The sequence below is a fragment of the Phoenix dactylifera genome, chromosome 12 (assembly GCF_009389715.1).
Source record: "Phoenix dactylifera cultivar Barhee BC4 chromosome 12, palm_55x_up_171113_PBpolish2nd_filt_p, whole genome shotgun sequence".
Taxonomy (NCBI): Eukaryota; Viridiplantae; Streptophyta; class Magnoliopsida; order Arecales; family Arecaceae; genus Phoenix; species Phoenix dactylifera.
This window is the reverse complement of record NC_052403.1, coordinates 3,891,946-3,916,809: the sequence shown is the minus strand read 5'-3', so window position 1 is coordinate 3,916,809 and position 24,864 is coordinate 3,891,946. Positions and strand designations below refer to the sequence as shown.

Genomic DNA, 24,864 nt, shown 5'->3' with positions numbered 1-24,864 from the left:
TTGAACAAAATTCCATCCTCCACTGCTCTACAAATCAATGATGTAGGGACCTTCTTAGCATATCATCCATCTGCAACAGCATAACATTTAACAATTAGAATGACTAGAACATAAGAAGAAAGTTGTCTGGCGACAACATCCAGTTTGGCAGGAAAAATGCTTCTTCATATCTACAGCTTACATAACCTAATGAGAGTCCCATAAAAATGACAGACTAGGTGCCTAATGAAATGTTTATGCATCCCACCTGGAAACCTAGCCTTTGTCCTGGATTTTAGAAATTTTAGAAAAACTGTGGGAATGCCACCTTCCAGGTTCACACCCAGAACCATTTACCAACTGGCAGACTAAAGTTTCATTAGCTAAAAGAATAAACAGGGACTTTAGTTAAGACAGGCATGCTTCTGCAGAAACCTCAGAAAGTCAGAATGAAAATCGAAGGAGTAAAAGACAACATTGAGGTTTGTATGGTGAAGCATTAGTTAAGCTACAAATCCTTCAGCTACTGGTAATCGTAGTTTACAAAAAACAAATTGATATTATTATTCTCAAAAGAATTGAATGTGCATGGATAGTAGTAATGTAATATAAAAAGTTTTCCCAAGGGCCTAGCCTTGGGCCTACAAGAATGTGGCAAGGCCAAAAAATTTGGGGAAAAATAGGGTTTTCCAGCAGAGAAATAGGAATTTAATCTTTATTCAGAGATTTGAGGGGGCTTTATTGGTTTTATATGATATCTATCTCTTTTTTTTTGGTTAAATTTCTCATCAGACACAAAAGATGGACAATAGTAGATAAAAAAACACGGACTAAAAGCCTAAGATAGAACAAATAAATAAATTCTACTGCCCCAGATACCTCAAGTAAACAAGAACTTAGGGACAAAGAAAACAATTCTCTTCTCCAAATTAAACAACCAAGGGCTTCAATTGTAACTAAAAAAGTTTGTCTAGCCCTTTATTAAAGAGGCTAGCATAAAAACAAAAAGAAAAGAAACATAGAAAATTTGGTCCCCACAAACCCCATATGCAGAGGTACATGAATCTTTCAGAAGACTTCATGATATTCGGCCCAACTTACCCAATTTCAATAATTCAGAAAGCACTAGGCACTTGATGAGCGGACAAAAGCCCGCGTAGCATCGCAGGGAATACTACAACAAGTGAGGATGAAAAACAAATAAAATACAAGAAAAAATCAAAAAAAAAAATGAGAAATTTCACAAGTCAGTTCTTTTTCCTTCCCCTTCTTTCTCCTCCTATGATGGCAGCAGTAGTTGTCACCTTTCCCTAAAGCAATTGCAATCATCAGATGCAAGATTCACCACAACTTCTCCTATTAAAAGCTCCTATTAAACCTCCCAGTTCTTCCTAGTTACTCCTCAAGCTGGATTACTCCCACTAACTCCCGAATTCCTCTCAGCTCTCAAACTCCTACCATCTCTCATATCTTCTTTACTATTGCTACTATATAAAAGCATTCTATTCTTTTGTATGAAAATTTTCATGAATCTACGCCAAATACCCTTGTACCTCAAATACATACTCATGCTTAAAATAGTTCAAGAAGGGTCTCATAATCTTATGTCATCCAATAATTTAAGACAGCAGATGTCTTATTCTTATCTGAATCCATAAGATTGAGGAAAAAAACGTCACTGAAAAGCCAATAATTTCCATTGACAAAGCAAGTCTGAGCGAGAATGCAAAGAGTGGCTCATATTTCTCATCAGGAATAATATTCCTGTACAAACAACCATAAAATTGAGGAGAAAGAGTCCAAGTTAACATATTACTTGACAGTGAACAGATATCAGCTTCTAGCATCTTAAAAATACGACAAGTTTATCATGCTCCAATTCAGATAAGTTTCTAGAGGCTTAGATGTCCAATGCCTTACATACCAATTGTAGTCTATTTTTCGGAAGAGAACTTTTTATAATAATACTTAAGTTCAGCTACAGCATTGCTTCAGGTTGGGAAAATGCTCAGGTAAGACCTAGTGTTGGTTGAATTTAACTGCTCTCTGGATCGGCAATTTATCACATCTGACAATTTACAATTTGTGAACATGTTAATATGCATATGTTTTTTTAACTATTATGTGATATATATCATTTTTATGTATACTACAGCCCAAAGGAATTGGAAAAAAAATCTTCACACTATTTTTCTACCTTCTTTCACTTCTTTATTTGAATTCAGTTCAAAAGCTAATGAAATCTTTCTCAGACACCTTACTAAAGAAATAGGTCAAAAATATGTATGCACAGAGATAGGCCTGAAGATCTTCTGATATGCTCGTAACTACATTCATTGGTCTACTTGAGGAGACACTACTCATCCATAACAAGGCTTTGGCTGTGGATACTTGAGTGGCATACCGTAATGTGTGCGAGAAAAGTATGAACCACGCAATATCCAGCAAAATTGCAAAGAAGAGAAGTACGGCGTAGGTCGGCCCAAGGCTCTGGCTGCTGCTGTCCATCGCCACCAGTGCAAAGAACGCCACCGCCAGATTAATCATCAGCACACCATTATATAATGCCCCAAGAGATCCAACCAGAGCGCACCCAATCTAAAATGCCACAAAAGAAAGTAGATAAATAACTTCAGCAGATTGAGCTGATGTCCACTTAAAACAGTTCAATTTTCACTGTAACGATATGAAAGACAGAAACAAATCAGTTATCAAAGACCAATTTTGCATCCATACTGAAGAGTGATAAAAGAAAACAAGAACTAATTCATGAAAACTAACCAAAAATAAATACAAATTTTGAGTAGCTGAAACTCGCCTCCGTAGAATTCAAATCCTATACAAAGAAATGATAGAAATCGCGAATAAACTCATTTAGATAGAATTAGATTCTTGAAATAACCCTAATTTCGGGTGTAGTTAGAAAAGCGACTGAATCCAGCCAAATAAGAGCATAATAAAAATTGATTTAGAAATAGAAAGGAGCAATGGATCGAATAAACCCTAGAGACTCCCATCAAGAAAAAAAAAAAAAAACCCTAGAGACTGTTGGGATGCAGGAGGAGCTGCTCGCTTGGATGTAGACGAGGATAACCGCGAGAGCTTGGAGTCTATCGTAATCCCGAAGAGACGATCGAATCCGCGATGGTAGGTACGTAAAGACCAGGCATTACAAACCGAACCGAACTCAGAGAGAGTGAGAGAGAAATATGCCCCCTCCTCCTGCATGGACGCGGGATCCTTTTGGCCTTAAAGTTTAAATTTAGTTAGCGTTCTTCTCCGCGACATATATCATGACCTATATTTAATTTCATCTATTATTCGCTCAATAAATTTTAAATATTTATATAAAATTAAAATTTTAATTATTTTTTTAGTTAACTATTTTGGATGAAATTTTAGTTGTTATAAATTATATCAAATACAAATAGCATTATAGCAGACCCAACCTAGCACAAATCTAACTTTTAGCTTGATAAGGATGTTCAAACTTAAGTAAAGAAAATGAAAGTTGTTCTATCTTCTTTTAAGGTAGTGGGGGTGACGATTAAATTTTATAACTCCACCTAATTATTTAAATATATATATATTATAATTAATATATATATATATATATATATATATATATATATATATATATATATATATATTGATACAACGGTTAATCATCCAACTTTAGAGTAGGTGCAGCCAACAGAATCATAAGTGAAAGAATAACCTAACAATGGAGAAGGAGCCTCCTGCTGTGTCCAAAGAATCTCTCCGGAATGCTGGGCGACTTAGGAGGCTACCCAGTTTGTCGTTTTGTTTGCCTTTCAGTACACATATACAGCCTGAAAGGTATTACACTCTCCCACCAACCAACGAATGTTGTAAAGAAGAGGGGACTCCTCCCCCATCCGCCCCCCTCCTCGGGTGTCCAGTCAACTATTGTGACTACATCCCCTTCAAGAAGGATCCGCTCCACCCTCGATAGCCATCTCACATAGATGATGCCCTCCTAGGTAGCTCTGAGCTCTACCTCTATCAACGTAAAAAAAATTATTTATGGCTATTTTTACAAATCATATAATTAGATCATAAATGATTGGATTAAATTAGACAAAATTATCATTATTCTACCCATTATGATACAAAGGAGGGAGAGAGGCAGTGGAGCGCGCTCCAAAGTGTTTGTAGGCCCGCAGGTGTGGATGGGCAAAAAAAATGCTGCAAGGCACAATTTATTCGCCACCAGATTCCATTACATCTGGCATATCACGTGGCCTAGAAAAAACTGGGGTACACCGTACACGTTACTGCATTACTGCCCCACCGTCCGATGTCGACACGACGCACCTATCTTGAGGAGAGAACATTTTGTACCATAGTTGATGGCGAGCAAACTGTCGTCAAGTTAACGTGTGTATATGTTTTATATTGCTGGCATGGCAAAAGAGATCCGACCGTTACGCAAGAGCCAGCAAACAAAAACTCTCTCTTTTACAATTTTTACTATTTTTCTTTCCAACATCAAACTAGAATTTTTTAAAAAAAATGAAAAAACTGCTGCACCCAATATTTTTTTTCTCAGATTTTTCATATTTGATTTTAAAATCTGAAAACCAAAAACTGTAGCAATACCGAAGAGAGCCTACTTTATTTGTGGATCCCAAATCTACTATAAGCCTCCACCGATGAAAAGGACAAAAAATTGAAAAAAAAATTATGTGGCCTGCAATGGCAGAATAAATTCAAAGATGGCTACTACTGAATACCTTAAGGATCCACTGGTATTTCTGTATTCAATGAGTTGATTTTGTTCCAGTGTTTTTACAGTACAATGATATTTCTCCTCTCATTAGACTTTGAATTGGAGAAGGCAATAATGTTTTTCTCTGTTGGAGTACAAGTCTGATACAATGATGCCAACTGACACCCTACTGTTTACAGTCCAAAACTCCAAAATCAATGCTTAAACCCTACAGAAAGTACACATTTATCCCCCTCACTAGCTGCAATGTTTAACAGTCAGAGAAAATTGCTACGATGGAATTTAAATTGTTAGATCCCAAATCTTCCTCATGTCCTGAGAATAAATCTGTTTGCTGGAGGAATGATATGAAACAAGATCCTCAGCACTCCAGCAGCCATTTTTCAGAGTGAGACATACACTTCGGTTCAGATTCTATCTCCCAATTTTAAACCGAGAAAATCGTCTGGACCTGTGTACCTTCAGTCGAATTGCAGGCACCTTTCTAGCCACTGCCTGCCAGATCATCTGTACTGCATCATCCTTCCGAGAAGGGTACTGGAATTCAAAGTAGCCTTCGACCTCCTTCAGCTTTTTCCACATTCGTGTCCATTCCTCCCGGCTTATGCCTCTAATCAGCTTCATCAAGAAACCTTCCTTTACTGCATCAGAAGCACGTACAAAGATGCAGAATTCAGAGTAGTCCAGGACATCCTCGAATGGGAGTTCAATCTCATCGCTTATAATGACAGGGATGCAGTGGCTGATTATGGCATCAAAAAGACGGTTGGAGGAAGGAGTATCCCCAGCAATATTCAGACAGAATTTTGACGAACGCATCCCTTGGCTGGCTGCCTTGATCCCATTCGCTTGAACACTGCCAAATGAGAAGTGTACATCCTTTTCATTTCTGAGAAGATAAAAGAGCTCTTGTCGAATGCTTCCCCCCTATGGGTGAAATTGAGATGACTGTCAATTAACTAAAATTTCATACTACTACTAGGAAGGCAAACAGAGTTCAAAAGAAGTCAAGAAATTTAAAGGCAACATTGATTAATGTGTATTTTTAAGGTAAAGCTTTTATGATCCATGACAGTTTCGTATTGAAATTTTAGAACCTCATATGAAGAATTCAAAGTGTAACAACGGACAATATTAAACTTTATCTGATATCACAAATCTACATGAACTCATTGATTAGTACTGGTATACAATAAATATACGAGGTAGAGAAGTTAAAATCATTTATAGTCAAATATACTGTTAAGAATTAACAATTGCAATACCGTATATAAATGTACATGACAGGCCTTATCTGCAAGAAAGGTCAGTAGTGTTTAAAAGCTTAACAGTGTTGGAGAAAATAACAAAGTAGCAAATATTGTATTAATGCCTGTTATATTTTAAGAGACATGCACAAACTCAATTCTCAGGGCCCAATTTATGAAATGTTAATTATTAAAAGCTTAACTGGGTGGAAAATACAGACATCGAGAAAATAGAGATATTGCTGACAAACCATACCCTACTCATAAAATATTTGAAAGTTACCTTCATCTGCTAGATCAAAAAATCATTTAGCCACTCAATGTGCAATTCTCTCCACATCTTAGTTGGTGAATCTTGGGCCATGGTTAGCTCCCATAAAGAAAGGGTGATGTTTCTTGTTAGATTGAAATTAAATCCGAAGTAGAGAGTTGGCACATCTTCAGACCCACCAAACAATAAACCCAAACTAAAGCATAAGCAATTCATCATATATCAAAGGCATCATTTTTCTATTTAAAAAAGGCATCATTTACAAAACCAGATTCCACAGGCCTGCATCACTGGTTCGTAGTTTCAGAATCAGTATGTTGCTGTTTGAATACAGAATTAATTTATATGGCAATGCACATTATTTTGGTAAAGTAAAATTTATAAGAAGTAATGAAAAGTGAGAAATTAACCTCAGCTTAAATAAGTTCCAGGACAAGATGGACCTAGATTTGCTGGTTGAAAGAAAATTGTGATGCACAAGAAACAATGGAGAGCAGCAGTTAACAACTTCTCTCTGTTCCAATCCATAACCATCATCCCCTCACTCTTCATACTCACCACCCTACAGGAATGATACAATGGAATGACAGTTGCATCGACCACTTGCTCATCCTTCGGGTGCTGGCTAACCTTTTAGGTCGCAGCCAGAGACCAGAATTCCTTTTATCTAAATAAATTTGAATCCTACCAATGTATATGATTCAAGGAAACTAGCTAGACACTTTCAACTTCACGGCCTTAGAAGGAATCATCATCACTAGGGTTTCCATATTAACTTTAAAAATATAAGTTGGTGATGGCATCAGAGACTATTTCTAAGTGACATGACATTGTAGAAAACATAATACTTCAACCTCTTCATAGCACATGAGGATAACCTAGCAATTTCCTGGTGTCCGCTCTGTCAGAAGAGAAGTTCCTGGTTCATAAATACAATTGAATGCAGTTCAATTAAATTGCACAATGCTGGCATAGTTCTACAAGACTTTGAAATGTATTACGTAATTAACCCCTCCTGGTTGGCTAGAATACAATCACCCCCTGTTCATGAAAATATTCATGGCATCACAAGAAAATCCCACTGTCATCGACAAATTCCATAATAATACAAAACTTAACATTGCTTAGTCATCACAATCAACAAACAAATGGTCCACCATCTTTGATATCCAATCCAAGCTACTATAGGCATTTCCTAATTGAGGCAAAAGATGCAGAACAGCAAAAAACAATTTGGCATCAGTGCGCTGTCTGGCGCTGAGTGCGTGCAATACCAAAGAATGATACAAGGGGGAAAGAATCAACTTAGAACAGGTTGCTAATAGATCTAGAAATCACTCATTGTAGGGTAGAATCACTGACTAAACGGAATAATTCATTTGAAGGAATTGCTCCACTCCATGGTGAATGAAGAGTTTGCATATGGTGACTACTCAACCACTAAATTGATTCTTTCATGCACCAAAAAATCAATAGACTTACAGAAGTATCTTGTTCAATATTGATTATGACTTTAGCCTCCCTGAAAGACTCTTTTGTTGAGGTATAAAATAACTAATTAAATTTTGAATGCTAACATGGCATACTTAAAGTTAACCAAGAAGCTTAATGTATCTGTGCAGTGTGGCCTTACAAATCAAGGTATAATTTGTTAAAACTAGACATATTTACATCAATTTTCAACCCGACGACAATCCATTGAATTGATTTCAATTTTTAAACAAAGGAAACTTTAGGCAATAGAAGTACCCTCATATGAAAGCTAGAAAGCTTACTAGCAAGTAGGATACTAGCTTGGCTGTGCAATTTAAGTTCATGCACCCAAGGAGCAGCCATTAAGATACCTACAAGACCTGGAAAGAGTATAACAAAAGTGGGAAGAAAGCAATCTTTTGGTGTAAGGAGTTATGAGATGAAGTGCTGAATTGAAAAACAAACATTGAAAATAAGAGCCCATTAATATCAAGATTTAAAAAACCTCAATGACACCAAACTGCTGCCTTCATTAAAGTAAAAACAAAAGAAAAATTCTCACTAAATAGGAAAAAAAGATTTCTGCGCTGAACAAAAGCTGGACCAAACATATCTTGCACTGATAATGACTGGGCTTAGCCAACTATGGACCAAGGCTGAAGATGGACTGTGATATTGCATCAGCTATAAACAAAAATCCAAGTCCTAGAAAACTTCAAGTATTAAAAAAATCAAAAAGGAAAAAAGTATCATCGTGTCACAAGATGTGGCTGAGATTCCAGGTATTACTTGTTTAGGGATCAGAATCTGGTAAGACTACTGTTCTTGGAGTTTTATAAGAATGGTCAGAATGATAGGTTATGAATTTAAGTTATCCATGAGTAGATTATATGATCAAAATGGCAGGAACATGGAACAAATAGAAGATACGAACGCTAAAATAGTGCAACTTAACCACCAATTCCAAGGTAATAAGATGACAGATGATAGAGAGTCACAAGCAGCAAGTCCTAGCTCATCCCAGGGCTTGAACTTCGATACATTCCAAAGCCAAGACATAACTTCAAGGTCTGGTCCCTTGATACCTGATAATGAGGATACATAAGGTGCGCTCATTACGTACATTTGAAGAGCCATTCCAGCAATGAGTTTATGCACAAAGGAATCCTTTGTTTTCCACCATAAGCAATCCTATGCCTTTTAGATATTTCCCTTATGCATCATCCCTTTTATTTAAAATAAGGTAATTGGTTATTTGACTTTGTATTGCAGAAATAGGTCTTCTGGCTGACAATGTAAACTCTGCTTTTCTTGAACGGAGGGCTGACAATATACTTAAGGAGCTTCTAAACTGTACATAACCATTGTTTAGATGCGCAAAATCCAAAAAAGCCATTTAACCAGTTAAATTTTCAGTCAAGTACCATGCCTATAGTAATTATCTTTGCTCTAACAAATTGCTTAATCCATGAGAGGTTATGGATAGACTATGGTAGAACAATAGATTATCACGTGGTGTGCATCAGTTGAAATGATGAAAGAACAACTACTAGTCATCAAACTGCTAATGAAACTACAAAAAAGGACCAGGGAGGAAAGGCAAAAAACCAAAACAATGTTATCAGGAAAGCATTTGGCCTTTTTCTGTAGGTGATTGTGGCTCCTTGGAAATGTAACAAAGTTGGGCGATGATCAATATCAGATAAGTCATTCATAAATGTATTGATCACATAATTAGAAGATATGAACATTATCAGCAGCACACCTTAACCACCAAATCCAAGTTAATGACATGATAGAAGGTCATAATCAACAAGTCAAAGGTTCATCTCAAGCAGCTCCAAGATAAAGATGCGAATTTAAGTTCTCTTCACTAACTCCTGGTTATGGGTACTTGAAAGATGCTTAAACAATTTCTGTTTAAATAGCAGCTCCAGCATCAAGATTGTGTAAACAACTCCAGAGGATCACTATCATTTTACCAAAAAGTCCTTGACACAATATTTATCATGGAAGAAGTTTTAATAGCGGAAGCACATCACTTGGTTCTTTAGTTTCTTGCTTCATAATCAATCCACTGCCTCTAAGAATTAGATATGGCCCCCATGCGTCATTTGACTGTGAATTACAGAAATATTTGTGTTCTTGGATAACCATCTGTTTTGTGAGATAAACTTTACATCGTTATTGTTTAGACCTATTTACAATCTACAATGCCATTAACCAGTTGAGTTTTCATCAAATAGGCATTACCATGCTTCTAAAAGTTATCTTTGTTCAAACAGGGTGCATTAACTCAGCTTAATCCGAAAGTGGTAAAGGATATATAGTTAGTTATATTGAATGATATGCTAACCAGTTGGAATTATAAAACTACAACTATTAGCCATCAAAGTGCTAGTGGAACTGCAAAGACTGAAAGGCAGGAGAAAAAACAGAAGTATCAAACAAGAGAAACTGGAAAGGTGCTTACATCTTTCCTGTAGATGGCTCCTTGGAAATATAACAATGTAGGGCGACCATCATAGGTAGATGTGTCATTCACAAAGGTCTTGACCACATGCTTGTAAGGAGCAATAACGTCTTTCTCCACATTAGCTACGCGTGGAATATACCTTCCAAAATCCGCAAGAATGAACATGCAAGGCCACAATTTCGTCCGAGCATCCAGCATGCTGTTTGGATGGTGTGCCATTATGATATGGTCTGTTCCCCCTGACCTTTTCCATTCCTCTTGAGCTGTTAAATACGTTACCAGCTTCTGCTGCAACATCTTGTTCCTACTAACCTTTTCTGGTGGTTTGATCTTCGAATGCCGGTTATAGCTCAAAGATGAGAAGAATGGCACAAACACAACATCAGCTTCACAAGAGTCCTTAACTCTTACAGCAGTGCATGGGCCACTCCGATCAGGAAATCTTGAGGACAACAAATCCAATGTGAGCCAGTACTCTATACTATGCTGGAGATTCAACCCACCAGGATAGGATGGAATTTTGGTTTGGATATCTGGCCAGACGCTCTTGCCATCGGCCACCCAGTCCAACAGACCAAAGTGAAACTCAGGAGGCATATCATACATGAAAACTTTCAAGAGTGCCTTGCTCGGATCACATTTTTCGAGTTCTTGTTCTTCGGGTTGATTCGAGGAATAGGTCTCCTTGTTCAGTGGCAGGTCATCCCTCAGCTCATCCCTGAGAGGAATGCTCTGATTTTCGAACAACGAGAAGGCCTTTTGATTGGGCAAAAGGCTATGGTCGATGGGAGCACGCAGGGCAGTGGAATCCCAGAAGAAGATACAGTAGAAAACCAGGACTATCACAAGGAAGAGCCAACAGCACAAGTGCTTTCGGCTAACAAGCCCATGGGTCTGTGTGTTTCTATTGGCCATTTGATCACTAATCCCCGAAGAAAAGGCCCAATTTAGTACCAAAGCATCAAAATTCTATCGACCCAAGAACAACAATATCGGCGGAAACCGATTGAGAACCGGAGTCAGACACATAACAAACAGGGAAACAAGAAGAAGCATAAAGAACTCTGGAAGCTCTTAATCAAGAATCAGCTAACCAAACAACAAGCCACCTTTCAATTATGGACTGAATCTTGATCAAGAAGCCATGTATAAAAGAACAAACAAATACGTAAAAATCTCTGAGAAAACATCATAATAACAACGAATAAATCACGCCCTCCCCGCAAGCAAAAGCCAATCACCCAAAACTCTCCGCAGATCCAATTCTAATTTAAGATGAGGGAAGGATGTAGCTACATATCTCAATCAATCAAAGATGAAATCAATCAAGAATGCGGCTTTATGATCGGAACCAAACCAAGAAACAGAAAAATCGAAACCAGATCAAAGTCTTGGAAATAAATCGAAGAAAACCATCAACAGGGCAGACTTTGATTTGAAAAAAGAGGGGAAAAAGGATCGAGATGAAAGAAACGATGGAAAGAGAACGAGAGATCCATCGGATAGGATTTATGAGCTCGTTTGATGATCTCCATATCCTGGCGAGGTTGAAAAGGATTCCATCTTTGGTCGTCTCTAACTCTCTCGCTCTTGCGCGATGTTCGGGTCGCTCGGGGGAAGCGGGCTCGGCTTCCTCCTCACTGGAGATTTACTTCCTATTTTTAAGCCAGACGAAAAGGGAATAGCGAGAGAGAGAGAGAGAGAGAGAGAGAGAGAGAGAGGGGTAGTTAAAAGTAGAAGCAATTATTAAAACTCTTTAAAAAGTAAAATAATTATAAATATTATTAATTTATTTATATAGGGCTTAATTATAATGTCCACTAGCTATAATTCGTTGGGGGCAATCTGAAAAAATAAATTCTGCATCAAAATATCAAATTCGATACAAAAAAATAAATAGAAAGAAAAATAAAATTAATGATCAATTCTATGTCTGTTTTTCTGAATGAGTGGTATTTATTTTTTCATACTAAACTACCAAATGAAGATAAACTAACCCTAATTTATATTATATTAATTTTATATTAATTACATTATATAATTCATATTAATTATATAAATGTATATTATATTAATATATTGTAAATATGTTAATATATTAATTTTAAAATATTTATTTAATATATTAATATATTTTTGATTAATAAATAGTAATTAGTAAATAATTAATAACTATTTATTAATTATCAGTAAATCTAACATAGAATTTATTAATAATTGATATATTTATTTATATATCAAAACATGCCAAAAAATTTATTTAGAATAAAAAAATATTTTTAATATATGTATAATTAATTTAAAATATTTATTAATTTATATAACTATATTTGAATATTTAAAGTAGCTAATAGTGGCGTTGTTTATATGAGCCGCCAACCGATTGATTAAAAAAATGTTATCATTTGACTTATTTATTCAAAAATATTATTAAAAATTTCATAATATTTTTATATCAAATTATTTTTAATTGAACATAATAATTTTTTTAATATTATTTTTTTAAGTATTATTTTTCATCATTCTCACGACCATTCTTTCATATAATAATTTTCAGAAATGGTAATCTGACGTACCTAGTCAAACCAACGTCATGAAGTTGTTTAGTGTTTAGGAATGTGAGTGAACTATAAACCGACATTTGCATCGAGTTGATGTCATTTGTTTAAATATTTAAATTTTAATAGGTTACTAGGCGTACGTTTAGCTAATTTAGGACAAGACAAGAAAGACGGGCAGTAAAACAACTATAAAGTATACATTCCAAGCAAATATATGATTTGATTATATAATAAATGTTAGTTAAAAAAGGGAGTGTGGATATTGCTCGTATAAACAAGCATTAGTGTGGTGATGAAGTCAATTGCTTAGATGCTTGATAGGCGAAGAGTTAGTTAATTTAAATGTGGGGTTTAATAGGTGAATGCCCCCCTAATTCAAGACAAGACAAGAAGCACCAGGAGTCGTAGTAGAGCAATTTAAAAGTATAAATTCTTGCCAAAAATGTGAAATAATTATAAAAAATATTACCATATGATTTATTTATGATAGTTATATGGATGTGATGTATCTTAGACGCCAATGTTGGTGTGGTAATGCTGTGATGAAGTCGTCATTTTAGGTGAAAACTTTACTACTTTGGATGTGAGATTAGGTAATGGATTTGGTAAGAGAGGGCTGATGCTTCACATGAAAGAGTGCAAGAGGATTTTTGGGGACCGGTTCGGAGCTTTGTTTTGTACGAAAGGGGATCATCTGAATGGTCCAAAGCCTATCAAATTAGGTCGACACCATAAATGGAATTTTGAATTTTTTCCTATCACATTCTGAAGTCACAAATTTGAAATCACTTTTTGTTGGACTCATTTGGTCTGCAAAAAGATTAAAAAAAAAATATGTTTAAAAAATAAAAAAATACATCATATTTAGTTAGAATTTTCAAACAAAATAATAAAAAATTAATTTTTTTTATCAAAACAGGATTCTCATATTTTATAAAAAATAACAATACATAGGATATGAAAAAGTTTAATTTTTACTAGCTGAAAATTAGAATAATATTTTTTAAAGTGCCCTCAAGCTTTTAAATAAAGTAGAATAAGATTTTTTTCTATATTAAAAACATTACAAATATTTTATATATTTTTTTATAAAAATAAATACTCAACTAAATATAAATCATCATGTAAAATATTATTTTTTACGATTAACTAAACATACATAAATTATTTTTTAACATATTATTTACTCAAGTATTATTTTTTAAAAAAATATTTTAGTATGAATTTTTTTTTTGTGTGAGCCAAATGAGCTCTGATATGCAACGACTATATTGTTTGGATAGGATAACAGCATACTCCTTTAATGCAAAAGTGTATTTCTATTGGCAGCCTGCCAGGTGTCTAGCAATTTGCAATGACGAGGTTCTGACTATTTCCATATTAAGCATACAGGATTTAAGCATAAAATAAATATGTCAGGACAAAGTCACGTACATATGAGTTTCCAAAAACACCTAGTAGTAGTAGTATTTACCAAAAAAAAAAAAAAAAAGCCCTAGTAGTTTATCACATATCAATCGAGATGGATTGCAGTAGTTCTCATATCACCATCAAACATCAAATCATAGCAACGATCAGAAAGTTACAGTTAACACCAACAAGTTACATTTTATTACCTGATTCATTTTTGCCCTTTCTTCGTGCTGCCGTTTCTGGTTTTAAGTTAGTTTGCAGGATGTCCAGATTAGCGTTATCAAAATGTCGTACTGGAATCAGAAAAAGGAAGAACTTTGTGCCCTATTTGATATCTGGAAGCTAGAAATCTCTACATAAACCGAAAGCACAAAACTAGGTCCGTATTGCAACCATGATTTGGACGGTTCTGATCAAAGGTTCCCAAATCTAAGAAGAGTAATTTATCACGAATCATGCCTAGCCAGTACAAACACGTTGCAGTATCATCATCAAAATCCTTTTTTTTTTTTTTAATGAGCCGGTGCCTCACACTAGTCGAGCATGAGTGCACCCGGTCTAATCCGAAATAAGTATCTGTCATAGAGTAGGCATAACCACCCCAATACTCTCCTAGAGGAAGCCCTCCGAGTAGTGAACAGTATAGGACGCAACCTAGTTGGCTGCCTTGTTCGCCTCTCGAAATATGTGCGTGGCTTTGAAGGAAGCAAGCTCCCTCAAAATGCCACGCATATTCTAAAGCAATGGGTGTAATCCTTTGTTGTTGTGCCTTCCTTGTATCCAGTTAACTAGCTTGGCTGAATCGCCCTCCAAGTGAATACAGTCTGCGTTGGAAAAATTAAATGCTCACGCGGCCATTCTCGGGCCCCGTCAGCAGGCACTTGCTGGTGCCCGCTGCGGTTTTCCTCCACATAATTACCGCGAACGCGTCCGCAAAAATGACTACAAAGCCCCTAACCAATACCCCTATATATACCCCTCAATTTCATCCTATTCGGGACACGAAAACTTAGAGAAAAATATTAGAAAAATTCTAAAAAAAAGTTCTTCCTCTTAACCACTTCTGATTTTCATTTTTGCAATTATATTTAGTTTATTTTATTCTTTTTATTTCATTCTTCGCTGGATCTGCAAGTCCGATCGAATTCGATTTGGCTTCTTCGGAGACGTACCGAAGAAGAAGTTTAGGGTCGTCATATCTTTGAGAAGGATTGCCGGAAAATCCGTACATGGAGGAAAACACTTCTTTAGGACAGCGTCTACGCGCTTTGACCTGTCTTCAATCAGGCTATTTCTTCTAACTTTTATTTTAAATTTAATATTGGAAAATCGGTAGTATTTACAATTCTATGATTTAAATATATTAAGTAAATAGGTTTATTTTGTGCTAGAATAGATTTCTTTTGTGTTAAAATAGAATTATTTTGATGCCAAATAATATATACATATATTATTCCCTTTAAGATTTTTCATTAATTGTGATTTTTAGATTTATTTCTTTATTTAGATAATATATTGGTAACAATCCAAAGAAATGTATGGTTTTTTTTAGTAATATATAATTCAGTAAATCATTCTAAATAGGTAATAATTTGTTTAACCTTCAAGAGGTTTATCATACCTCCATTTGGACTCCTAAAGGAGTAATTTACATATCTCATTCAAACAAAAAATTCGAAAATTAGTTAATATATAATAATTAATTCATTGAATTGACTTATTAGATCTCAATTAATTATTCTAATAAGATAATAAATCATTCTAATATATAATTCATTAGATTGACAAATTAGATCTTAATTATAATAATTGATTTGCTAGCACAAAATTAGTAATCAATTATTCTAATAATGAAAAAAATTATATAATTCATTGAATTGATATTTTAGATCTCAATTACAATAATTGATTTGCTAGCATAAAATTAGCAATCAATTATTCTAATAAGATCATAAATATTATAATTCATTGAATTGACATTTTAGATTTCAATTACAATAATTGATTTGCTAGCACAAAATTAGTAATCAATTATTCTAATAAGGTAATAAATCATATAATTCATTGAATTGATATTTTAGATCTCAATTACAATAATTAATCTGCTAGCACAAAATTAGTAATTAATTATTCAAATAAGATAATAAATCTTATAATTCATTGAATTGATATTTTAGATTTTAATTACAATAATTGATTTGTTAGTACAAAATTAGTAATCAATTATTCTAATAAGGTAATAAATCATATAATTCGTTGAATTGACATTTTAGATCTCAATTACAATAATTGATTTGCTACGACAAAATTAGTAATCAATTATTCTAATAAGGTAATAAATCATATAATTCATTGAATTAATATTTTAGATCTCAATTACAATAATTGATTTGTTAGCACAAAATTAGTAATCAATTATTCTAATAAAATAATAAATCTTATTTCATTGAATTGACATTTTAGATCTCAATTACAATAATTGATTTGCTAGCACAAAATTAGCAATCAATTATTCTAATAAGGTAATAAATCATATAATTCATTGAATTGACATTTTAGATCTCAATTACAATAATTGATTTGCTAGCACAAAATTAGTAATCAATTATTTTAATAAGGTAATAAATCTTATAATTCATTGAATTGACATTTTAGATCTCAATTATAATAATTGATTTGCTGGCACAAAATTAGTAATTAATTATTCTAATAAGACAATAAATCAATTCTAATATGTAATTCATTGAATTGACATATTTAGATTTCAATTACAATAATTGTCTAACTAGCACTAAATTAATAATTAATTATTATTAATTCAAAATTCAAACAGAAAATTTGAAATTTGATTAATCCATAATAAAAAAATATGTTTGCACTTAGACTTTTGTAAAAATTGAATTTGTGTGATTTCTAGTGATTACATCCACTAACTAATAGTGTCAAAGAAAAGCTTGTCAAAAAGGCATACGTGCCTAAGAAAAGCTGGTATTTAAGTGAGCCTAGTGCTCCACCACCTATCTGGAGCTGATCTGGCTATTATTTTTTTGGATATATCAACTAGACATTCAAAATTCAATACAAATTTTAGTGCAATCTTTTGACATAAATTTTTTGCCTTCATTCAGCTTTCTGTCTCTTTTCTATAACCTTTAACCTATGACCTCTCATATTAGTGACCACCTTAGTGCCAAACCTGAAAAATTTGATGGCCATAACTTTAGGAGATGGCAGAACCAAATGCGGTTCTGGCTCACCACATTAGGGTTGATCTCAGCCATAGGTGAGAGTACTACTGAAGTTGATAACGGGTCCAACCCAACTACTTCACGACCTGCTACTCGCCAAAACCCAAACTCAAATCGGAGTTCATCCTCCTCCCAAACTAAACCTTCTGCCTCCACCAGCACACCCTCTAAGATACCTAATGAGATAGACTATCGTTGCATCCATAAAATCCTAAGTGCCCTTTCTGAAAGGCTGTATGACATTTATTATATAGCCAAGAGTGCGAAAGAACTCTAGGACACCCTATATAGCAAATATGGTCTTGATGATGCTGGGGTAAAGAGATTCAAGGCCTCTCACTTGAATAACTTTAGAATGGTGGACTCAAAGCCTATGAATGACTAAATCCATAATTTTGAAATCCTGATCCACCAGCTTAGGGCCAATGAAATCAATTTGAATAAGTCATTCTAGGTAACCTATCTAATAGATAAACTACCTAATTCATGGTCTGATTTTGCTAAGACACTGAGCCATATCCAAAGAGGTCTCACCCTAACCCAAGTTTGAACTGATAGCTTTAGACACCACTAGCACTGAGGCTGAGTGGCTCAGAGATCTACTAATAGACCTTCTTATAGATGAGTCACCTTTACCACCTGCCTTCTTACATTGTGACTCTAAATCTGCAATAGATAAGTGCAACTAAGAAAATGCCAATGTAAAAATGAGCAGACACTTAAAAATGCGTCATAAATCATTAAGATATAATTTAAAAATAACGTTATTACTTTGAATTTTGTAAAATCAGAAAATAATTTAGCTGATCAGCTTACAAAAGGTTTGTTTAGAATAGTAGTTCTAGAGTCGTCGAGGGGGATGGGGCTTAGCCCATAAAGATAAATCACCACGGTGGAAACCCAATCTTAAAAGTTTCAATGGGTAGAAACAAACCGGAGTGTGACTAAGAGGAGCACTGTTTTATGTTTTCCTTATACCTATGGAGCTAGTGCTCGTAAAAGCAAGCAGTAGGATGAGTTCGTTTGTATAACTTTTAATGAGTCCGAGATCCAAGAGATAGGAGTTTCCTTGCTAGCTTCCTCATTAGGACTCACCTATATGTGCAGTCGTGAGGCCGCGATTATGAAAAATGGGCGATTCCCTAAAAAGCACATGAAAGATACCTGCGCATGGCTATATTAGCGCAACCTGCTTGGAACCCAGATCGGGCTATATTATGTGTGCTGTTGATTTAATCTGAGCCATGGACTTGGATTCAAGGTTAAGACTACCTTAGCTCCACAAATGTAATCAATTGTTACTGAGTGAAGGTTCAAACCGAAAAGTACCTACACCTATTACATAATATAAGATATCCAGCATTTTATTTTGATTTTAAAATTATTTTAAAAAAATAATTTTTTTGGGGGATTGTTGAAAAAATTAAATGCGCACGCAGGCGCCCGCTGCGGTTTTCCTCCATATAATTACCGCGAACACGTCCGCAAAAATGACCAAAAATCCCCCGACCAATACCCCTATTACATAGCCAAGAGTGCCAAAGAACTCTGGGACACCCTAGATAGCAAATATGGTATTGATGATGCTGGGATAAAGAGGTTCAAGGCCTCCCACTTCAATAACTTTAAAATGGTGGACTCAAAGCCTATGAATGACCAAATCCATAATTTTGAAATCTTGATCCATCAGCTTAGGGCCAATGGAACCAATTTGGATGAGTCATTCCAGGTAGTTTATCTATTACCAATTTGGATGAGTCATTCCAGGTAGCCTATCTAATAGATAAACTACCTAATTTCTGATTCGATTTTGCTAAGACCCTGAGCCATATCCAAGGAGGTCTCACCCTAACTCAAGTCTGAACTGATAGCTTTAGACACCACTAGCACTGAGGCTGAGTGACTCAGAGATCTACTAATAGACCTTCCTGTAGTTGAATCACCTTTACCACCTGTCTCATTACATTGTGACTGCAAATCTGCAATAGATAAGTGCAACCAAGAAAATGTCAATGTAAAAATGAAGAGGCACTTAAAAATGCGTCATAAATCATTAAGATATAAATTAAAAAATAACGTTATTGCTACCCCTCAATTTCATCATATTCGGGACACAAAAAATCAGAGAAAAATATCAAAAAAATTATGGAGAAAAGTTCTTCCTCTTAGCGACTTCTGATTTTCATTTTGACAATTATATTTAGTTTATTTTATTCTTTTTATTTCGTTCTTCGCTAGATCAGCAAGTCCGATCAGGTTCGAGTTGGCTTCTTCCGAGACGTACTGAAGAAGAAGTTTAGAATCGTCGTATCTCTGAAGAGGATTGCTGGAAGATCCGTACGTGAGGGCAAACACTTCTTTGGGACAGTGTCTACGCGCTTCAACCTGTCTTCAATCAGGCTATTTCTTCTAACTTTTATTTTAAATTTAATATTAGTATATTTATAATATTTGCAATTTTATGATTTAAATATATTAAATAAATAGGTTTATTTTGTGTTAGAATAGATTTCTTTTGTGTTAAAATAGAATTATTTTGATCCCGAATAATATATACATATATTATTCCCTTTAAGATTTTCCATTAATTGTAATTTTTAGATTTATTTGTTTATTTAGATAATATATTGCTAACAGTCTGCTCCCACCGCATGCCTAGAAAATGTGAAACCCTTTCAGGCTGCTTCTCAGTTCTACTCCGAGGACCGACTCCTTGGCTGTGCACCGATCGTCCGTTGCAAAGAATCTGGATGCATGTTCTCTGATTACAAAGCTCACTTTTCCTCTGTTACCACTATCCGAGATGCTGTTGTTGAAGTTTACTTTGAGGAAACTAGGTGGGGGGCTCCCAGGAAACAAGAGTCAACCCGGCCACTGTAAAAGCTGGATGGGAGCCCCAAATGCCCGTAACTACTTCAAAATTTTCTTAAAACCACCTACCTACCATACTTATATCACCCACCGAACAAAGATCTCTCCTTTGGCTCATCTCCATAGAACAAAAATGCAATGCCTGCGCATAACTACTTAAGAACAACTTGCTCAAATGATGTGGCAAGCTAATACGGTGCTAGCATGTCATCACTTGTAATACTAGAGATTAAATAGTGACTCTTGTTCTCCTTCTTCTTCCACCAACCCACCACAACCAGCACCCCTTGCCCTCATTTTCCACCCCTATCCCTCTTCGTCTATCAAAATCAAAAACTTATTAGATAAATCATATCTACTGCGGACCTAACATAAAATAAATTTATCTAAAAATTTTATTTTAGGTCCAAAATAAATTTAATCCATCTAATACTTTCTTTAAAAATATTAAAAAAAATTAGCCGAATCAAGTCTACTGCTGAGCTAATAGGTCAAACCAACTAAAAAACAATATGAACAAACATGCTCCTGCAGCCTTTTTATTTATTTATTTATTTATTATAGGAGGTCACCAAGTTTGCAGACTCGATTAACTTCTATGTAGACATCTTTGGTCTGAAAGACCACGTCACCACGACCTAAAAATTTTAAAGTAATAGATGACAGCCATCCATGCCGCCTGCATTTTCTAAATTCAGCCGGGCAAAACTGCATTGCTTGATTATTTTTATTTATTTATTTGCCCATGGTCGTGCACCACCCAGCTGGTGGATTATCTGGCATTTTCTCTCTCAAGGTTACATTTTTGGTCCACCTAGTTTGTTTTACGAGACATCAGTCATCTTTCCACTTTGACCACCTCTTACAGAACAGAAGTAATCTTTGCGCTTTTTGACCACCTTTAAAGAAACAATAACTCCATTAACCGAAAAAAAAAAAACACAATAACTCCACCTGACCCTTCCATCCAATAGAAGAAGACCACGCAGAGTCTTGCCATGGAGTCGCTCCAAAGCGCGCCAAGAACGGTCACCTTGTTCCTCGTGCAGTGTGCCGCCGCTCAGAGCCCACATGCTTTCCCTCCACTTTGCCTGCAAAACGATACCGGCAACCTGCTTTTATAAATTTGAGGCTCCTTTCTGTTTTTCTCGCAGTTCAAGCTTGGAACCCTTCTCCTCCTCCATTCTTCTCCTCTCCAATGGCCAAGTTGCTTCCACTGTTCCTCCTTTTACTCATCACATTCTCCATGGTCTCATGTGGGGTGAGTTTCTACCTTTGTACTCTCTTAGGCACATGAATCCGTATATAATATGTATATATATCTGCATATAATATAACAAAATGCCTCAAGTTGCGTGCTATGTGCACGCGCTTGTACTCATTTCTCACCTGTTCCCCTTGCTTATTGGTGTAGATCGTGCATGAGGTGGAGGTGGAGCTAGCTAAGAAGAGCCAAAGGGTGAGCCTTTTTTTATAACATTTTAATACATGTTATAGTACTCGTATTAGCTCTAAGTAAGTCTCAAACTTTGTTTATCTTTGGATATTAACCAGGGGAGGTATGGCCCGGGAAGCCTAAAAAACTATCGTAAGTTGCCGCTAACCAGCTCTTATGTGAAATATCTCTACAGAGTTTCATCTTGTTATATATTTTAGGCTGTGATTAGTAACTAATTGAGGTATTTGTGATGGGTTTCGTATGTGTAGAGTGTCCGGGCGAGTGCAGCAGGAGGTGCTCTCGGACGCAGTATCACAAGCCATGCATGTTCTTCTGCCAGAAATGCTGCAGGAAATGTCTGTGTGTGCCTCCGGGGTTCTATGGAAACAAGCAGGTCTGCTCCTGCTACAACAACTGGAAGACTAAGCGCGGCGGCCCCAAATGCCCTTGAGATCCATATGGATCCATTAATCCTTTAGCTAGTTATATGGTTACAGGTCTATGTATGGATGGGTTCACTCCATGGATGGTGATTGCTCTGTTATCACCATGTGTTCCATCATCATCATCTGCTTGTCTTTAATGGGCTTGTCATGCTCTGTTTTTGGAATGGGTTGGGCTGGGCTGTCCCGGGTATCCTTGCTGCTAAAGTACTAGCCTTGGTTATAGGAGTTGCCTGCTATCTTCTGGCCAATAGATATGTGCTTTTTTTTTTTATGGTATCACTGAGTGTTGTTCCATCTATTTGATGTATTGATGTTGAACTCTCCTTTTTTGGTCTCATCCCATCATGGTTAGTTGTTGTGGTTTGTCAAGCTTTAGTTTGGTGGAGATTATTGGGATTCACTTGCGTAAGATATTTATTCGAGAAAATATTTCCACCTCCTTTGTGCTTTTATTGTAAATGATTTAGTTCTACCGAGGAGATAAATTGGAAAAAGTGATTAACTAGAGAATGTTAAGGAATATGCAATTGTCACCAAAAAAAATGTTGTCATTAAGGATTCAGAAAACAAAAAGTAAGACTTGAAACTCTGAAAATTTTCCAACTTGGCAAATCAGTCCATTTGTAACCCACCCTTGTGCGGCCTGTGGCCACCCAAAAAAAGATACAGAAGAACCGAAAGGCAACTTGCATCCATAGCTCTCTACTGAATCCTCACCAGTCTTTTTCGCTTGCCGTCAGCCTCCATTGCTTTATGGAGAATGTCTCGCTGCTTTACCTACTCCACTTTATTCCACTTTTGATTTGTTTCATCACCTTCTTCATGGATACAGTGAGAAGGAAAAGGAGCCAAAACTACCTCATGTTGCACGCCACACGAAATTCTAATATATGAACCGTGACGCCGGCCTTCCACCTTCCTGGCCTCCAAAGTCTAAGAACAATTAATAAACAAGGGGGTGGTGGGGCATGACCACTACAAAACATCAATTCATGTCCCTGCTCTGTTTCCTCTGCAACTTCTAAAGCATGCGTGCAAGGAAAACCTGTAAATGCCCACTAGGGCTATGGTACTGAAAACTGACGCTATTGCTTACTTTTACAGCAAATGTAATTAAACCAATTATAGATATATATTAAGAAAAAAATATGTATGAAAAGTAGAGATAGGTAAGTAATATTTTTTATTTATGTCTATGTCCGTATCTATATGTATCAAGATGGACGTGCGTATAATATATATATGGTTGTTTCTGTATGATTATTAGACATGCATATACTATGTCTAGAATAAACAACATAAAACTGATCTTACGGTTAGACTTAAAATCTATAATTAACAGTAAGCTAAAAGAACCCTGATTTCAATGTGCTAATGTTCTTTTCGATATCAAAACATTTTTGTATCAGAATCATATCCAAACATCAGTATTTGTATAGCAATAATATACCATTATCCATCATCCTTGTTTAGAAAAGTAAAAACTAAAGCTAAAAAGCATTCATATATCCTCATCTAAATTGATAGGTTCAATGTAGATATGCAAAATGCTGCCATATGTGGATGCTTTAGATATAGAAATTGTTATAGTACAAGATTTTACCTAAAATGGCTAGCCGGAAGGTATTATTTGGATTTCTTGATTCTGTATAAGTATCCAATATCTCCTCGGTGAATAACCGATGTAAAACTAAATACATGTCTGCACGGATTCTCACATACTCTCTCCATTCAAGCCCTGACGTTCTCGTCTAGCTAATGGTTTAAATTCACTCAAATCTAATCACAAGCATCACGATTGGCCCATGATCAGTCCCAATATATTGATCCGTGTTGTAGTATCCCTTAGTCCGCATAGATTATGGGCCGGATTCGCTTTGATATCATGTGTAACAACCTATGACCTCACTTAAAATGGCTAGCCGAAAAGTATTATTTGGGTTTCTTAATATTGTATAAGTACCCAAAATTTATCTGGCGAATAACCAATATGGAGCTAAACACATGTTTGCATGAATCCTCATAGAAATGATTATGACTCTATATATGTACATACATATGTATGTATATGTATCTATATACAAATGCACATATGTACATATGCATGCATGCATTTAATGTAGACTTACATACATGTCTCTATCTTTAATTGGGTTCAAGTTATATCTAATATAATATGAAATTTTGACCATTTGATGCACAGGCAAAAGATCTCTAAGTTATATGATTTTTGTTGTACAAGTAGTTTTTAGAGATAGTAACTTATATTCAATAGCTCGGATTGTCAATGTAGAACTTTTATCATCGAATTTATAAAAGGTGCAACTATTTATAACTTGATCGTGACCGATATAAATACATACATACATATTTGCATTCAGGTTCAAGTTACATATTGTACAACACAGAAATTTTGACTATTTGATGCATAGGTGAGGAGTCTCTAAGTCGCATGATTTTTGATGAGTCTATAGCTAGGTTCAAGCTACATCTTGTGTGGCATGAAATTTTTAACTATTTGATGCAGAAGCCTCTATATTTTATAATTTTTGATGTATAAACAGTTTTTATAAGTAGCCATGTATAATGGTTTGGCCCATCAATGAAGGATCTTTATCATCTAATTCATAAAAAGTGCAACTCTTTGTAACTTGACCCTGACCATACAAACATACACACGGATTGCCC

General features: G+C 35.3%; 3 protein-coding genes across 3 annotated transcripts; 1 reads left to right on the top strand and 2 right to left on the bottom strand.

Moving 5' to 3' along the window:
• Positions 1–1,598: 1,598 nt before the first annotated feature.
• Positions 1,599–3,118, bottom strand: LOC103719757 (the record flags this gene model as incomplete). Its single annotated transcript, XM_008809146.3, has 3 exons — positions 1,599–1,743; positions 2,384–2,577; positions 3,053–3,118. Coding segments are annotated over 3 exons (405 nt in total), but the record flags the coding sequence as incomplete, so codon positions are not given.
• A 1,608-nt stretch (positions 3,119–4,726) lies between these two features.
• On the bottom strand, positions 4,727–11,886 carry LOC103719747 (probable arabinosyltransferase ARAD1). Its single transcript, XM_008809132.4, has 2 exons — positions 10,197–11,886; positions 4,727–5,659 (listed from the first exon to the last, which is right to left on the bottom strand). Exons 1-2 carry the CDS (start codon positions 11,112–11,114, stop codon positions 5,147–5,149), a joined length of 1,431 nt encoding a protein of 476 aa, XP_008807354.2. The 5' UTR covers positions 11,115–11,886; the 3' UTR covers positions 4,727–5,146.
• Positions 11,887–21,397: 9,511 nt separating this feature from the next.
• On the top strand, positions 21,398–22,519 carry LOC103719746 (gibberellin-regulated protein 6-like). The gene is made up of 4 exons (XM_008809131.4): positions 21,398–21,553; positions 21,707–21,751; positions 21,847–21,880; positions 22,000–22,519. The coding sequence occupies exons 1-4, from the start codon at positions 21,491–21,493 to the stop codon at positions 22,179–22,181; spliced, it is 324 nt and encodes a 107-aa protein (XP_008807353.2). The 5' UTR covers positions 21,398–21,490; the 3' UTR covers positions 22,182–22,519.
• Positions 22,520–24,864: the final 2,345 nt, after the last annotated feature.

Coding starts and splice junctions, on each gene's coding strand:
- LOC103719747 (XM_008809132.4), bottom strand. CDS start 11,114: ATGGCCAATAGAAACACACAGACCCATGGGCTTGTTAGCCGAAAGCAC. Junction 5,660..10,196: donor GAGCCATCTACAGGAAAGAT/GTAAGCACCTTT, acceptor TTTCACCCATAG/GGGGGAAGCATTCGACAAGA.
- LOC103719746 (XM_008809131.4), top strand. CDS start 21,491: ATGGCCAAGTTGCTTCCACTGTTCCTCCTTTTACTCATCACATTCTCC. Junction 21,554..21,706: donor TCTCCATGGTCTCATGTGGG/GTGAGTTTCTAC, acceptor TTATTGGTGTAG/ATCGTGCATGAGGTGGAGGT. Junction 21,752..21,846: donor TAGCTAAGAAGAGCCAAAGG/GTGAGCCTTTTT, acceptor GATATTAACCAG/GGGAGGTATGGCCCGGGAAG.